Genomic DNA, 17771 nt, shown 5'->3' with positions numbered 1-17771 from the left:
ATCAAATAGCATGAAAGATATATGAAAAAAATGAATTGAAAAATATTGTATAGATTTGAAAAAAAATTTTAAGATTTTATTTAGTTTTAAAAACATTCTTCAAACTCCCCCAAAATAAATATAACATTATTTTATTTTTGAAACTTCTTTAAAGAGGCTTTTCAAGATTATTTGTTCCCTCTAAATGAAATCGTACATTGCGTCCATAATTAGCCCACATTTGAGAAATTAACTCCAAATTCATATTAGCCATATTAATTTCCTAGAATATATAAAAAATTTAGAATCAGAATATTATTTTTACTTGAATGCAGCGATTAAATTCCATAATAGCTTCATTCAATTTTTCCTAATTTAAAAAATAAATAAAAAAATAAAATTTAACAAACATACCACATTCGTTACAATGCGAGCCATCAGTGCATTCTGTTGTTCTTCATGGGGATTCTCCATTATTTTAGTCAATCAACTCAAATCCTTGGATGTCTTTATTCGACACGATCTCCAGATTTTTTCTAAGTAAAAAAATACAAAACTTGATATTTAATAATCCTAGATAACCTAAACCATTTGAAAACATAGTAAACAAAAAACTTATATACTATCCATACAAAATTCAATAATCTAGCAAGAAAAAATATATCTACATACCAATTCTATAACATTCATTTGATTTTTAATATATGAAAAAAAATTAGAATAATAGAATAAAAAACATAAAAGAAAGCAAAACATTTGTGGAAGAGATTCCTATATTATTCTTATTTATTTAAACATTTTTTGAATACCCTGTATTTCAAGAAAAATTGTAAAAGAATAAAAAGCAATAGAAAAGAACAAGAAATATGTTATTGTAAAAAGCATAGGATCCATAAATAATCACTTATTTTTTGTGTATTTATATGAAAATCTAAAATAATAAGAACGAACAAAAAAAATCCATTTAAAATACTTTTTTCGTGTTGGAGAAAACTCTCCTAGTTTATGACCAACCATCTAATATGTTTATATTAAAAAAAAACGAAATATCTGAAAAAAATCTTACATCTTCTGTTACAAGAACATTCACATAATCCTTCCCATTATGAACCAAAAAACGCAAGCTGAACATTAAAAAAAAGAGAAAATATTAAATATAAAATACCCAACAAAACTAGGAAGAATTGTACAAGATCTTTCTTGAGTTTTAATTGGAGGAGCATCTTTTGAAGCGTTCGATAAAGATAAGGAAAAAGAAGCAAGATTTGGACCTAAAAAATCAGCAATAAATAAAAAAACTAATATATAATCTTAAAGAAACCTTTCCATAGAGATCGAGCACAGTTTATACGAGTAAAAAAGACCATTTTTAAAACTAAAATCAGGCTAACGTTATCAGCGAAAAGATTAACGTTTTATAATAATATATATATTTAATTATATACATACAAATCCATAAATCATATTTTTTCTAAGAGAACAGGAAACTATAAGCATAAATACTTAATATGCCTTATAAATTTAAAATAAACTTAATAAGTGATATAATTTGTTATGCAAAACCAAATCCCTCAGAACCTTCATTTATAGCAGTAAGCAAAGCAGAACGAAGTGCCTCATAGCTCCCATATTCTGGAAGATCTATCTGATTATAACATGTATGACCTAAAAATCTCAATTTTTCATCAAAAAAAAAAAAAACATACTTTGAGGTAGGCGATCGCTAGATGTAGGATCACGATGAATAGAAAACTTCTGTATACCTTGCATTCCCTCAAGCTCCTTAAAACCATTCAAAGGAACTTTTGATGTTCCTGTCGCAAACTAATAGAAAGTGAATATAGAAATAGTAATATATATTATTTTACCTGAAGCAATTTTGCACGCTGTTCATCATCAAAAGAACGAACAGCTCTCCAAAACCATTGTATCTGTGGTGACGAAGCAGTATAATTAAAATATCTATTTATATAAGCTTAAAAGATATAAATTCAAAACCTACTCAGTATTATGACGCCAATCATCAACATCTATATCTGGTAAACCAGAAATAAGGAGTTCCAATTCTTGTTCATTAAATATTTGAATAAGGTCTGGAGGTATAATGTCATAAAACCCTAAAAAATCAATATAAAAATAATATGATCAAAAATGAATATTTACCAACAAGAAAATTATCCAATTGATCTTTAACACTATTAATAAGCCGATATTCTATGACAGCTTTGACATATTCATGCTTATTTTCTTCAGTAACTAGTATACTTCTTCCTCCAGGAACTAAATCAACAGTTTCTGTTGCACCATAATTTTCAGTTTCGACAGAAAAGGTCTCAGTAATAACATCAGTAATATCATTTTCAAGCATCTAAAAACATTATATGTAATGAATAAAAAATATGGAATTATTTTTACCCAAACTAATGATTTATAATATTCTAAATCAAGTGTTTCAATATCTTTTAAAGACACAGGTTTCCCTAATATTTTCTACTCAAAACAATTAAAACATATAAATAATAAAAAAAAATCACCTTATATACTGCACGACTAAAATGTGAATCCAACAATCGATTATCATATAGAGCTTTTCCAATAATACGGCCAATAAACTTAATTTTTTAAAAAATAGATATATTAATAAAAAATCTAACCTTAAAAAATGAAAGATGATCTTGATTAACATCTGATCTTCGATTAGGATGAAATGTAGTCCGATCAGCAGCAACGGGAATGAACAGTGCATAATCCTAATAACATTAAAATAAATAAAGTAAACACTATACCCCTACAGGATTAAACATCTGTCTAGCAAGGGCTTGATACCATTCACGAGTTAATCCACCAGCGTCAACACCTTCTTCTCCATGAAATCGAATATTTAATTTTGAATATTTCATCTCGTCTCCCGATTTAAAATACAAAGCTAAATATGAATCTAAAAATATCATCTCACGACGAACATTTAGTTGTAAAGGTGGATAATGCTCCCTATTAGCTCCACGATCATGTAGTCTTCGATTAAAATAATTTCGTTTATTATCAAAATCCAAAATCTTAGGGTTCTTTACCAAAAGAGAAACAGAACCACTCATTAATGATGGATTATTTCGAACCATTTGATTAAGTATTTTCCTATGGTTTTCAGTAAAAGAAAAGAATATATATTCCATTGAATCTTCTGAAGGAGTTGTTTGACGAGATCCATGAGGCAATTTAGATATATCTTTTAACGCTGTATTTTTACATATAACCATAAGAGCCTCTATCAATGGCAATAAAATTGTTGCTACATGTATCATATCTGATCTCTCTTGAATCACTGAAAGACACGCGCTTAATTTCTTCCAAAGTGGACGAAATGTCAATGAATCATAAAGTCTAAATAAATCATTATTATTCTCAATTTCAGCAAACTGAGAATTTTCCTTTTGTTCAAAAAGGTAACTAATAGCTTTAAGTATTCGTAACAATTTAGCTTGATCAGAGCTAGGAGGAGAGAATTCTGATAAAGCAGCACCTTGCAACTCTATTCCAAAAGACGCATTTTGAATTTGTTGAATCAAATCATCCAATTGTCCTAATAATTTCGAACCAAATGCCTGAGCCTGACAAACAAGCTCATCACCAATAATATCTTTAGACCCAGGAATTATAGATAAATGCTGCATAGCAGCCAAAGTATGCTGAAAAGTTTTGCTAGAACAGTCTCTAGAAGTAAGAATGTTCACAATAAACCTTAAATTGTTTTCAGGAATATATGGTGGCAACACAAGCCTATTTTTATTTTTAATATCTTGATCTTTATTATTATTATCAACAGATTTTGCATCGGTATCATCATGAGAGTCAGCATTATGTTCACTTTTTTCTTCAACTATATCCTCATTTATTTCAAATTGAGCTTGAGAAGACCCTGCATTCTTATATAATTCAGAATCTTGCTTCCCTCTTCTTTTAAGAACTATTAATGGTCGAGTTATAATAGAAAGTAAATGAGAAAATTGATCCATTATATTAGAATTCTGCAGAATCGAGTCTCTATCAAGAAGACTTAACAATATGTTAATAGCATATTTAGATCCCTTAGTACTTATATCCTTTCCCTTATCTTTACGAGAATTAGATCGTCGTGGACGAATTATATGATCATGTTCATTTAAAAAATAGGAGGGTAAATATTCATTCCATTGAATAAGAAATTCAAGAGCCTCTATACATTGCTGTGTAACCAAATTCGGAGTATTTTCTCTATTTGATTGAAGAAAAGAAGAAAGAGAATATTTCGATGTTTTAGACTTAGGAGTTGACTTTAATGTAGAAGTGTTCTTTGCTCTGAGAGACATTTGAGAAAAACTTTTATCAACCGCATATAAATCATTAGTTCCATCTTGCAATACAGAAAGCAAAAGATTTATCACTTCAATCCTATTTTGACGATTTTTGCAAACATTTAATAATATATCATGAAGAGGATTTTTACCATTAGGCTGAGGAATAAAAAGTAAACGAACCAACGTAGCAACTCCTGCTTTATCAAGGAGCTGTGATACTTCGTGCTTTACTGAAGATTTTTTCGATGTTACATTACTGGTTTGTTGATGAGATGATGCTGATACCTGAAATATCTGCCCTAATCTTCCTGAAGACCTTTCTCGAAGTGTATTTGCTTCTTCAGCAAGTGAAGGAGGAAGTTGTGATAAAAATTCATCATCCTGATCAAGAAGAACTTGTCTTCGAAGATATGGATCCAGTGTAGCCAAAAAAGTCACAGGGTCTATTTCAATTGGACCCGTAGTGGGTGCATCAGAATTATTTCTAGATACATGAGCTTGCTGTTCTCGCTCTCTTCTTCTTCTATCAGCAGCCTCCTGTTGCAACAATTCCTCCCTAATTTCCTCCGGCAATGCATTTAAAAATTCAGGACTAATTTCGGATGAGTGACTAGTTAATGCCGCAACTCTTCTATCCCTAATATGCTGGGTAAGAACATCTTCCCTCATATCTTCAGGTAAAGCTTCAAGAAAAGTAGGATCAATATCTAATGAAGTAATATCAATCTCATTGCCACGCAGCATAACAGTAACACGTGAAGGCAATCCAGAAGGCTCTTCTGCTGAAGGTTCTTGAGCTTGAGCAGAAGTACTTTCAACACCATCCATAATAGATGATCCTACAGTGCTATTCCCAACTTTTTCAGGTTCATTATCAGGTAGTTCGTTTTCTAACCGATTTTCTCCGCTATTATTTTCAACCGATTTCCCTGCTATTTCTTGTTTCTTTTTTGCTTCTTCTAACATTTTTTCCTTCTCTTTACGAATCTTTTCATCTTTAATTGCTTGAGGAGCAAGTACATTCATTAATGAATTTAACAACAGCAATGCTTTTTCTACAACACCACTACCATAAATTAAACGTGCTTCATCAAACCATCTTTGACTAGTTGATGTTGGAGACCACGTAGCAACAGCAGTAATCGGATCTTCTCTAGAAGATCTTTGATTTTGTTGAACTGATTGTGAACGTTGACCAAACATCCTTTCCACTTCACGTGTCAATAGGCTACCATTGCCCGTATTAACCTCAACTCTAATAGCATGTTGCGAAGGTCCCCTTATTTGTCGACTAACTCTATTCATTACATCACCCAATACTTGAACAGCACCGCCTCCTATTAATTGTTCTATAGATTGCACCCAATCTGTAAAACTATCAGATCTTGAAAAACTATCACGACTTTGCAATATATGTCTCTGAGACATGTTTGTGGAATCTACCAATAAAGGATTAATGCCACTTTCACCCATATTATTAATCCTAGATCTCCGACGAAATGCTTGTTCATTTGGTTCACCTGTTTTTTCAAAGTTAGTACAGATAAAAAATAGAAAATATAATTATTACTAATAAAATGACACCCTCCTGATGTTATAGCAAGCCATGATCTCCTATTTGAACGACTAATCCCATTATCATCATCATCATCATTTGTAATATCATCGATAGAACTCCAACCCCATTGACCATTAGCTTCTATCTCATCAATATCATTTGGAAGAAGTTCTTCTTCTATTAAAGCTTCTTCTGCATTATCATCATCATCATCATCATCATCATCATCATCATCATCGTCATCATCATCATCGTCATCATCTCCCTGATCTTCTCTATCATCATCAATTAATACATCAGCATCCGCCTCATTGTCTCCCTGAACACCACTAGACAACGAATGTAACTGATTAGATCTACTTTCAATGTTATTTTGAGGATCATGTTCAGATTCAGTTTGCCACCCAGATTCATCATCAATTTCAGCATCAAAACCTTCATCTCCAGAAACTCTGTTGGGATCTTCAACAGCATCATTAGAACCTAATTCCGTTTGTTCGTTAATATCATCATCAGTATCTACTTGATCATCGAGTATAATTTCAACCTTAATTTTATTAGTCTTTTCTTCCAAAAAAATTCTAACATACATCCATTTCTCCATTTTGTTGACTTCCTATATCAATATCATCATTGTCTTCATCACTTAATACGCTTCCAGTTTCTGAATCTTCTTCATCAAAATCCATCTCATCATAAATTTCTTCATCATCTGAATCAAACTCGTTAGAATCTTCATTATCTTCCATTTCACCATGAAACATTCCTAATGCGGAATTACGATATAAGTCTGGAGTTTCTTCTCTTTCCTCTAAGGGTTCTCGTTCAGATATAGATGCATCGGTTAATGCTTCATCTTGTCTAGTATTATCACCAGGCTTCTCAATTTCCGAATTTTCATTTAACTCGACAGCAATTTGAGACAATTTTCTTAATGGTCTAAGTATCAACCTAACTAAACGTCTTGATGACGGAAAATTCAAATCAATATCAGCCAACGCTCCAGTTAATATACTCATAAAATTTTTTTCTAGCATTAATTTTGCAATTTTTTTGTGATCATCAGAAGTATGATTGCTAGTACCTTTTATATTCGCTCTTGCAACAAGTAATCTATAACAAAGTTCCGAAAGAGTAAGAAGACGAGAATATCGCATTTCCAATGGCTCCAAAGAACATGAAGCATCCCTAAAGGCTTTTGAAATACTTTCTAAAACAAGTTTACGAACAAAGATCATATCAGGTCTATCCTTTTCATCAAGAGTCTCCGAAGTAGAAGCACATAATGAAATTATAACAGATATAGCCCAATTTGAGGTGCTGAATTTCTTTCTAATTTGTATATTTTCAGATGGATTAATACTACCATATGGAATAATTTCATATAACAAATAACTTAACATTATAGATCGTATTTTCGACGGAATAACAATCCCTTTAAAAGAATAGTTTCTTGAAAAATTAATAAATTCCAATTTACAATGTTTATATGATGACAATAATTCCGCCAAACATTGTAATAAAAAACATTTATACATATATTGAGGATGATCTTCAGCTTTAAATTCGCTTTCCTTTGAAGTGGTATTAGAAGTCTTATTTTGCTCTATATTTGTTACGAAGTTTGCAATATCAGAGTTTACATTAAACTCAGACAGCTTTAATTCATCATGATCTAAACTATCTTTACAATCCAGTAATTCAGATAAAAGGAAAAAAATAACACTGTTAAAATACTCTTGCTTATTTGTTTCCAATGCCTCATCTTGAGATAATTGCTTCGATATGCATGGAATTTGATCAGTAGATGTAATCTCTTGTACAGGATTTTCAAAAGATTCTGAATCCTTCAAAGCAATTTGTTGTACTCTATTATGTGAATCGTAACGTAGCAACTTACACTCTTTTTCAATAACATCTACAAATATATCGGGATCTCTTAAAGCAAGCTGTGTATTATTTCTTAAAAAAGCATTAATATCTAGCCCTCGAAAACGTGATTGATTAAAATATGACTTTATTTCAGTAGTTGTTATAGCATAAATAATATTCAAATCCTCAATAAGATGCCTTAAAATGGTTATTATTAAGATTTGTAAATGTTCGCTATGATGTTTTCCAGAAATAGATTTTATAATAGAAAATAATAAATGCATTCCATTTTTCTCAAAAAAGTAGTTAACCATATCTTTTGAACGAGTAAGAATCATCAATACTCTAAGAAGTGAAACTATATCATCCATCTTCTGAATCTCTAATTTAAATAATTCTAATATTGAATCAAAAATCAGTTCCTTTTCTATAGAAAAAAATAAATTTGAAACAACTTTTGGAATACTTTCTTCATTAACTGAAAAAGGAGGTTGCTGCTTTGGCTGTATAGATGCTATTATAATCTGCTCAAACACTAAAAGTGCAGGTGCAATCCAAGGAGAAGGCTTATCATTTTCATAAGTAAGAAAACGGATAAAAATTTCTTGATGATTCAAAATTTCATCTTTACACGATTCATAGAAGGAAGAATCATGAATTAATAAACCGAGAAAGTGCAGTATTGAAGAAGCCTGTAAACCATCTGATTCAGATAATTTAAATTTACTTTCCAATGCACGTATATTATTAACTATAGATTGCACCACATATATGCTCCAGGAATTCTCATTAGAATATGCAAATGCTTCCAATATTAATCCAGATAATTCAAAAACAAGATTATTATGTATATTCAATAATAATAGGGTCCTTTCAATTAAATGGGATCTAATAGACCTACGAATACCAGTAAGATTCATATTAGCATACGTTCCAGCATACATTTTTAAAATATCTTTTCCTTTACCCTTCATAGATAAAGGATTCATTTCCGACCTTTTTACAACATTCAAATTAGAAAAAGTTCGATCACTGTTCTCCTCATTAGAAAATATGTTTTGCTCCGTAGAATTTGAAGGATTTAATAAAGATATAAATGATGGATCCTGATTTATATCCGTACTAGCATCTCTAAGACTATTATTTATTTGTTCATTTTGTGATGAAACAGCATAATTTGAAGACAAATAAGAATTTCCATGACTTCCAGATGTTCCAGCATCTTGGTTCAATTCAGGATGCGCCAAAAGATACTCAGTAGCAGTAGACAAATGATTACCACATCGCGCAAGGGCAGTTTCAGCAGCACTTCTTATAAAACCCATATCACAAAGCTGACGAATCCTATCTTCACTAGGACCAGATAATGCTCTATGATTAAATGATACTAATGATGTACTATTCTCTGCTTTCTCACTTAATTCTCCATCAGTTTTAAAGGCTTGACTAAGAATCTGAATTAGAGATTTTGCATTTAAATAAGGCATTTTGTATAAAATATCAGAAAACCAGAGATCTTTAATAGACGGAAATATGGATGACCTAAGCCGAACAATAAACTCATTAGAATTAAAATAATCAGGTTTCTCTTTATCTTTTTCACGAGATGACAAGCCAACAGTTTGAAGAGAAGTTAACAACGCTTTAGGTAAAGTAATCGCCTTAAAAAAGTGAAGAATGATTTTAATTCCATCATATACACGAGATGTGATAGAACGAATATCATCAGAAACTTCAGTTATTGAAGATAATTTATCTGCTTCCTGCCAAAATATTTTCAAAATTTGTAGCATAACCTGTATTCCTCCAGACTTATCAAATGCTACAAGTACAATAGTTTGCACAGAAAGCTGTTGTTTTTCTAAAAAAAAGTATATTATATTTCATATTATATAAAAAACATACCTTCCAACATTACTACTTGATTAAAACCAAGAATCGTAGTCCAATACATATATTTATTATTTATGTGCTCTACATCATCTAACATACATTAAACTTAAAGACCAAAGACAGTAATAATTTACCAAGTTTTTCCCATTTTAAATGCCGAGCTAAAATTGTTCCAATAATATTAGCAACCTTCAAAGCTGTTTTTCGTTGCCCAGAATCAGAAAATCGATGTGTTATTAACATTTTTGTAAGTCCTTTTTAAATTAGTTAATTATTAAAATATTACACCAACTATACCCTGAAAAAAATTATTCAAAGATGTTGGAATCTGAACAAGTAAATAACGCATGATTTTTACATTAAGAAAAGTTTCAGAATCCTTGTCAATTAATTTATCTGATTTCAAATCCTTCTTTTCTTTATCATTGGTTTTAATTTTTAAATCATCTGAAAGTCTTGTAGCTTCTTCCCAATTATTTGGCATTACGTTCAAAAGCCTAATATTCTCCCATACACAAACACGAACTAGATGACCTATTTTCTCTAAAAGTCCATCTAATTCGGGATTTGATAAAAATAATTGAAAAAATGAAAAAGCAGAACGTGCATGAGAAAATATAGGCAATTCATATATATCTGAAAGTAAAGAACTCAAATCATGAATTTGAGATAAACTTTTTAGAAATTCGTCCCCTTCGGAAATAAACTCTAATCCTGATGGAAGTATTTTTAAATATCTTTCGAAGAAACATTCGATACCCTTATGTTCTAACAGAATATCTAATTTGCTTAAGGATTTTTGAAAATGCTTCATAATATCTAATAAAACATTTTGTACATTCACTTCACTAATTGTACGAAACAAATGCGACAAAGAATATGCAGCACAGGTATCTATAAAATCATAGGGAAGACAAGGAATCGTATAATGTTGCAAGAGAATATTAAGTCCATTATTTCTCAAAAATTCACGACAATGACTAGAATTTTGAAAAAAACCTTCAAGAAACTAAATCACTATAAGTCATTTCCAAAAAAAAAAATAAATCCTACTCTTGAAACAAAATCAATATGCCAAATAATTATAAGTCGTTTTACACCACGTTCGTCCTCTTCTATATAATCATTCTTCTCTTTCATAACTACATCATTTTGTCCATTTTGAGAATTTAATTCATTATAAGTTGATGTAACTAACATATTTGGGTTGTGTATCACACTCATTAATTCTGATCCCATTTCAAGAACCCTTTTAAGCATTGAAAGAATCTCATCAATTACATCTGATTTAAGACTAGGATGATGCCGTACAAATTCATCAAAAGATGCACCTAAAATATCTGAAATCTGACTATCTTGTAGAACTTTACGATGTAAAGAAGACGTAAAAATATTGAAAAAAAAAGGCAACGGTTTAATACTATTAAAAAGCTCCATTCCTTGGGTATTTAGACATATTGCACCAAAAGCACTAGGTATCGCTGATATAACATCTGCTGATGGTAATATTAATGAAGAAGTCATTTTCAAAAACATTTCTGATAATTTTACTTCATGAATAATACTATATGATGTTGGTTCATTATAAATAAAAGTCGAAAAAATATTTATAGCTAATCAAAATTAAGAAATATAAAAAATAAATCTAATAAAAATCCTACACATCGTAATAATAGAAGATCCAAAATCTTCAAAATAAGTGAAAATATTCTTTAAGGTCTCTAAAAGAGGAGAATCAATAAGATTTCGCAATCCATCAGAAGTCCCTGTAGATTGCATCATATGCAAAGTAAACTTTAACATAGTTTTCAAAATAATGAATCTTTCCTGAGACATTGAATGTTCCAAGACAGCTTTCGAAGCCTTATCAGATAGAGAAAACTGCTTAATATTATAGTTAACTTCATCTTTGATCCGTTCCACTAAAACATCCAATCCTCTTGCAGAACAAAATGCATTAAAAGTAGAAGGGAACCCGTAAGTTAAATGATCAAGTAAACTAGTAGCCTTTGTGACTGCTCTAATTGCTTTAGGAGCTTTATTTTTTAGCAATCGAATAAGAGAAAGAATAATCCCTGCAGATGTTAACATATTTCCTCCTTGTTGTGTAGTTGTCAAATAATGAATAAGTAAAAACAAAGCATCAACATATTCTTTCGAAAACGTTTTTGTAGAAGTAGGATTTTCCATTTCTACTATCATTGTTCTAAAAACGTACATCAAAACACCATGATTCACTGATGCATTCAATGCAGAAAGAACATCCATTAATTTTGGTCTATGATGTGCTAACGCTTCAAGAGCATAGAATGCAACTAGTTCTATTTCCTTAGATATTTTATTATCTGGGTGAATAAGATAAGCAAGATTAGTTGTGATATCTGGCTCATAAATAAAAAAACGAGAGTGTAATATATGTTCTTGCACAGTATATGCTATAATAATATTAGATAAATAGAAAAATTAGAAATATGATAATTACCTAGAACAGCTATAGCAAGAATCTTTATGCAAACTAACTGTTGTCTTTTCTTTTTATCATGAACATATCTCGCAAATCTAATTCTTAACATTAAATCAAAATGATTTACTGCTGGAATATTATATGTAGATATAACATCATTAAGAATATCTTCAAGTTGTCTATTGTAAAATTTTTCAAAACTAATCTTAACCACCGTCATACCCTCCAATAAATCATCTACAGATTCAACAGGAGAAAAAGAATTTTCCTTCATTTTACTTTTATTCGTAGGAGTGGATGCTTGCGCCTCTTTATCCTTACTACATAATATTACTCATCCTTTAAACAAAAAAAAATAAATCCTATACCTATTTGAAACCAATGCAATTGCTTCGACAGGATTTAAATGACGATAAAATGCATAATAGACATTTTTGCATCCGTCCGCTAGATAAGAATCCGATAACAATTTAAACATATCAATTTCTGATGTACCTCGCTCCTGAGATGATTGCTGTAAACTCATAGAAAGCTTCAAACATCTTTCCGAAGAAATAGAATAATTGGACCTATAATATCGTTGACTACTTACTCTCTGTGCAAGCCTCAATAAAAGAGATAGCGTATGTTCTACAACATCAATATCTGTACTATATAAAAGATCATTAAGATACTATTAAAAAAAATTTTAGCCTCCAATTAAACATTTTCTTAAAACATACATTGCATGAATTATATATATTCCTATTAGAACAATTATCTAAAAGAATGGTTGAAAACCGAAGAATAGTAATAACTAGTTCTTTTGTCTTAGAATTAAAAGCAACTGTCTGGACATTTTTTAACGCATATTCTTTACAAATCCTTTCAAATATTCCATCAAACCGGTTCAATAACCCAACCCAATGAAACAAATCACCACGTGCATACTTCCATTCCTGAAATCCATTTAATAACGTCGGAAGCTCTTCTTCCGACGCTTCTGACGCTTGATCAATCACTTCTTTTAATTCCACGGGCTAAAAACATAAAGAATTAGTTCAAAAATATAGAAATAATAAAGAAATAGTCTTATGATCTCTTGTTTTTAAACTTACAAGCTGAGAAATTTTTTTCGGTACTTCTCTCTTAATCTTCATAGTCTCCCTTTTATTTGACTCAAACCAATGCTCTTAAAAGTACTTATCAACCCTACAATGACTTATTCATTCGATCTTTTAACGAAATTCCTTAGCCCTTAAGACCTTGTAAATCTTTATGTCTTAAGAGTATCGATCGTTAGTTTTTTAAAGGGCAGCGGAGACAACGTATAGAAGCTCAGGGACGACAACGTATCTTTAAAGTGAAAAAAAGAAGAAAAGGAATAATTGAAGAAAATAAGAAAAATAATAAGAAGATAAAGGAATAAATAAGTTTTTATAGTATGAAAAAGTGGTAGTAGTTTTTTTCTCGCAAAAAAAAAGTGTCTTGAAGGGTAAATATGAGTAAAAACGAAAAAATAGAAAACGAAATGAATTATGCTAAAAAAGAGAAAGAATTACTAGAAATACGAGAAGTGAATAATAGTATTATATGTTTGAAGAAAGTTTATTGTTTTTCAGGAAACGGGATTGAACAGATTTATGTATATAAAGAGTTATATATCTAATGGGAATGTGGGAGAAGAAAAAAAGAATTGTTCATCAACAGAAGAAGTTCTTCAAGAAATTGGAAACGGATATCAAAAAATAAAGGATAAAAAAGAAATGGGCGATAGTTTGAAAAAAAAAGAATCACAACAGAATGAAATAAAATCAAATATAGATTTAGAAAAAAAAAAGCAATCAGAAGAGAATAATTCTATATTATCATCAGATTTAGACGAATATTTACCAAAAAAAACTATATGTGAAGAATCGAAAGAAAGTTCAGTAGAAGAAAAGGGATCAAACATACAAAAAAACCGTTTTAAATGGTTACGATCTACATCATCAGGAACCTTAATTTCATCATTAACACGATCACCATTTTCAGGAAATATTGGATTTTCGATTATCCCATCTCATATTCGTAATAGTTCACAAACATCATCTAGTATTCAAGAAATAATCCAGCAACCTATTTCAGCAGAAAAAATCTCCAAAACATCAACAGAAAAATTACAAGAAGATTTTGAAAGAATCTATAAACAAGTATCTGGTGATGAAACTATTGACTGGGGTATAATTATTTTATTTTTTATTATATTACTAAAAATTTACAGATTTTTTCAGACTTATGATTAATGATTATTCTTTTGTCGCCGAAAAACACAAAGAAGAATTATCCAGTGTTATTTCTTCAGGTATTCCTCCTGTACTTCGTGGGGTTCTTTGGCAAACTATGGCTTCTTCTAAAAACACTGACATGGAATATATTTATCATACGCTTATTAATCAAACTGCACCTAACGAAAAAATTATACGAAGAGATCTTCATCGTACTTTTCCGAAACCTATTCTTAAAGCAATGGAGCAATATTTATATGATATTTAATATTTTTTTTTTTTTCATTTTAAATCCTCCATTCCTATATGATTTACACTCGAAATTTTAACCTACGTCTAATTAAAATAAAAAAAAAATTATGGAAAGACTTTATAAAATTCTTAAAGCATACAGTCTGTATGACCCAGAAGTTGGGTACACTCAGGGGATGGGTTTATTATTTTTTTTTTAATAAAAACAAGCTAATAAAAAACAGCTTTTTTAGCAGGCCCATTATTACTTTATGTAAAAAATTCCATTTTTTAAAGGGAAAACTTATAAATCAAGATGTCAGATGAGGAAGCATTTTGTATGTTTGTTAAGCTTATGAAGGATTATGATTTCCGAAGCTTTTATATAGCGGGTATGCCAGGGCTAAATTTGCGTTTATATCAATTTGAGAGATTATTGGAAGATAAATTGCTGGCAATCTATCTTCATCTTCGTAGTCAAGGAGTCAGACCATCTATGTATGCTTCACAGTGGTTTTTAACCCTTTTTGCTTATAAATTTCCGATAAATATGGTGACAAGGATTTTTGACGTTGTAATAGCAGAAGGAATTGATTCAATTCTTAAATTCGCTATCGCCTTGATGAAAAAGAATCAGGAAGAAATTATTTCTTTAAAATTTGATCAGCTCTTGAATTTTCTAAAAGAAAAAATTTTTTTTGTCTATAGCGTAAAATACCCATATATATAACAAAAGTTTTATTTAACAATATTAGACACCTGAAAAATCGACAGCGAAGCTATCTTGGCTGACTCATGCAGCGGATTATCGCGTAGATGAATTTGTTAATGATGCTTATTCAATAGAAATTACAGAAAATTTGCTTTCTAAATATGCAGCAGAATATAAAGAAATAAAAGAATTAGAAATAGAAAAAGATAACGAAATTAACATATTAAAATCAGAAAATTCTTCACTTTCTCTTAAAGTAAAAGACCTTCAAGATTCTCTTAATACACTGGTTCATGTTCTTTTTCTTTATTTTTCTCTTTTAACCTTTTATTTAGAGCGAGGAAAACATTCAACTAGCAAACACTATGATCCAGAATAAAATACAGATAGCCAGTCTAATTGATGAAAATGAAGGATTAATTTCAAAAGTATCTGAGCTAAAATTAACAGTTGAATCTCAACCAGCAGAAATTGAAAAACGTATGCAATCTGAAATTCAGAAGGTTGTAGATAAAAATCTACAAGTGATAGACAAAAATCGTATACTCGAAGATCAAATGGCAGAAATAGAAGCTGAACTTGCACAAACAAAAATACAACTAGCTACGGTAAACTCTATGATATTGATAAATTTATCTTAACATTTAAAGATTAATAATGAACATGACGCATTAAAAAAAAAATGGAATGAATTAAAAAAAGCACTTGAAAATTAACCAAAATATAATCAAATTCTATATGTATAATATTTGAAATATAATTAACAGAACATTTAGTATCATAAAGACTCTTATTTTATTCTACTAGCTTTAATTATTTGACTTTTTACAAATACAAACCGTCTAATAAACTGAATTAAATATCTACATTTTTAGCGAAATAAAAAATAACAATACTAAAACAGAAATAATAGTTTCTATACAAATATTATGGCCTTTAAAGATAATGCAGAAAACATATGACTAGAAATTATATTCTTATTTAAAGAGTTTTGATAAACTAACATCCGATATACCCGCTTTGTTCATTACTTTAGATACAGCAAGCTCGAAATCCTCTTCTCGTACAAATATCCTTCGCTCACGCAAGGCGTATAATCCTGCTTCTATTAAAAGTAAAAATAATGTTTAATATATCAATCATTCATACCTGTACATACGCCTTTTACTTCTGCCCCAGAAAAACCATTCATTTTTTCTGCTATTTTTTGCAAATTGATACCGCGAGTTAAATTCATCGACCTTGAATGAATTCTTAATATATCTGCTCTAGCCTTCAATGTAGGAGGAGGAAATTCAATTTTCCGGTCAATTCTACCAGGACGAAGCAATGCAGGATCAAGAATATCAATCCTATTTGTCGCCATAATAACCTACATTACATTATTTTATTTTAAATAAGCAAAAATAAATATTTTCCTTAATATTTTTCGTCGGTTCAAATCCATCAAGCTGATTCAACAACTCTAACATTGTGCGTTGAACCTCCGAATCACTGCCTCGATTACCACCTTCACTTCTTGTAGATCCAATGGAATCAATCTCATCCATAAAAATAATAGATGGAGCATGCTCTCTTGCCATAAGAAATAACTCTCTTACCATACGACTCCCTTCACCAATATATTTTTGAACAAGCTCTGAACCACTAACCCTAATAAATTTACTATCGGTATGATGTGCTACAGCTCTAGCAAGTAACGTCTTTCCTGTACCAGGAGGACCATACAATAAAACACCTTTAGGCTGTGCAATCCCAAGAGACTCAAAAAGCTCAGGATGCTTGACAGGAAGTTCAATTACTTCTTTAATTTCCTTAATTTGCTGATCCAAACCACCAATCATTTCATAAGTACTATCTGGCACCTTTTCTACCATCATTAAAGATACAAGAGGATCAACCTTGCTTGGAAGTATAGAGTTAAGAGTATAAGAACTTGATAAAAGTGATACCCGAAGACCTGCTGTAAGCTTTTTAATATCTATTCCATCTGCAATATCTACGACTATATAATTTATTAAAAAAGATAACTTTTTTTATAAAAAAAAAAACCATATTTCCCTTCTGGTTGACATTTTACAAGAACCTTCTTCTTACCCATTGTTTTAATAACTTCTCCAACATAAGATGCAGGCTCTTGAAGAAGTTGAAGTTCTTCACGCAATAAACGCACTAAAAAATAAAAATAAAGAATCAATAAAAGAAAAAATATACCCTTCGCATTCAATTCATTACGCTGAGCCTCAAGTCTTCTTAAATTCTGGGTCTTTTCATTAATCTAACCTCATAAATCACCAAAAGAAAAAAGTCATAATCTAACCTGTAGTTCTGCTTCTTCAATTTTCCGAGTATAAAAAGATGTAATATCTTCCTCATAAATAGAAGCTAGTCCCATCCCTATGAAGCGCAAAAAACGGCTCTAATAAAGCCTTCTCAAAAACTCTATTTTTAACCGGCCGAGAACCCGATCTTACGATCAACA

General features: G+C 30.3%; 6 protein-coding genes across 6 annotated transcripts; 1 reads left to right on the top strand and 5 right to left on the bottom strand.

Annotated features, from left to right (window-relative positions):
* Positions 1 to 148: 148 nt before the first annotated feature.
* On the bottom strand, positions 149 to 453 carry PNEG_02004 (hypothetical protein; the record flags this gene model as incomplete). Its single annotated transcript, XM_007875793.1, has 3 exons — positions 149 to 262; positions 305 to 349; positions 394 to 453. 3 exons carry the CDS (start codon positions 451 to 453, stop codon positions 149 to 151), a joined length of 219 nt encoding a protein of 72 aa, XP_007873984.1.
* A 4-nt stretch (positions 454 to 457) lies between these two features.
* PNEG_04306 (hypothetical protein) lies at positions 458 to 873 on the bottom strand (the record flags this gene model as incomplete). The annotated part of the gene is made up of 6 exons (XM_019757824.1): positions 458 to 515; positions 537 to 561; positions 603 to 624; positions 648 to 656; positions 734 to 750; positions 789 to 873. 6 exons carry the CDS (start codon positions 871 to 873, stop codon positions 458 to 460), a joined length of 216 nt encoding a protein of 71 aa, XP_019613361.1.
* A 6-nt stretch (positions 874 to 879) lies between these two features.
* PNEG_02003 (ribosomal protein S19) lies at positions 880 to 1346 on the bottom strand (the record flags this gene model as incomplete). Its single annotated transcript, XM_007875792.1, has 5 exons — positions 880 to 910; positions 953 to 996; positions 1046 to 1103; positions 1145 to 1250; positions 1301 to 1346. 5 exons carry the CDS (start codon positions 1344 to 1346, stop codon positions 880 to 882), a joined length of 285 nt encoding a protein of 94 aa, XP_007873983.1.
* Positions 1347 to 1531: 185 nt separating this feature from the next.
* Positions 1532 to 13239, bottom strand: PNEG_02002 (hypothetical protein; the record flags this gene model as incomplete). Its single annotated transcript, XM_007875791.1, has 21 exons — positions 1532 to 1644; positions 1686 to 1803; positions 1848 to 1941; positions 1982 to 2096; positions 2143 to 2347; positions 2395 to 2469; positions 2514 to 2591; positions 2634 to 2729; positions 2772 to 5833; positions 5884 to 6418; positions 6462 to 8640; positions 8686 to 9604; positions 9649 to 9726; positions 9771 to 9890; positions 9934 to 10645; positions 10690 to 11249; positions 11298 to 12071; positions 12119 to 12420; positions 12469 to 12773; positions 12823 to 13119; positions 13198 to 13239. 21 exons carry the CDS (start codon positions 13237 to 13239, stop codon positions 1532 to 1534), a joined length of 10779 nt encoding a protein of 3592 aa, XP_007873982.1.
* Positions 13240 to 13580: 341 nt separating this feature from the next.
* Positions 13581 to 16005, top strand: PNEG_04305 (hypothetical protein; the record flags this gene model as incomplete). The annotated part of the gene is made up of 9 exons (XM_019757823.1): positions 13581 to 13655; positions 13702 to 14299; positions 14343 to 14592; positions 14714 to 14778; positions 14823 to 14851; positions 14894 to 15286; positions 15333 to 15578; positions 15625 to 15897; positions 15940 to 16005. 9 exons carry the CDS (start codon positions 13581 to 13583, stop codon positions 16003 to 16005), a joined length of 1995 nt encoding a protein of 664 aa, XP_019613360.1.
* A 261-nt stretch (positions 16006 to 16266) lies between these two features.
* On the bottom strand, positions 16267 to 17684 carry PNEG_04304 (26S protease regulatory subunit 8; the record flags this gene model as incomplete). Its single annotated transcript, XM_019757822.1, has 6 exons — positions 16267 to 16394; positions 16439 to 16661; positions 16774 to 17294; positions 17342 to 17461; positions 17504 to 17567; positions 17610 to 17684. 6 exons carry the CDS (start codon positions 17682 to 17684, stop codon positions 16267 to 16269), a joined length of 1131 nt encoding a protein of 376 aa, XP_019613359.1.
* Between the last annotated feature and the right edge of the window lie 87 nt (positions 17685 to 17771).

Source organism: Pneumocystis murina (assembly GCF_000349005.2).
Source record: "Pneumocystis murina B123 chromosome Unknown supercont1.9, whole genome shotgun sequence".
NCBI classification, from domain to species: domain Eukaryota; kingdom Fungi; phylum Ascomycota; class Pneumocystomycetes; order Pneumocystales; family Pneumocystaceae; genus Pneumocystis; species Pneumocystis murina.
This window is presented reverse-complemented; position numbering and strand designations above follow the sequence as displayed.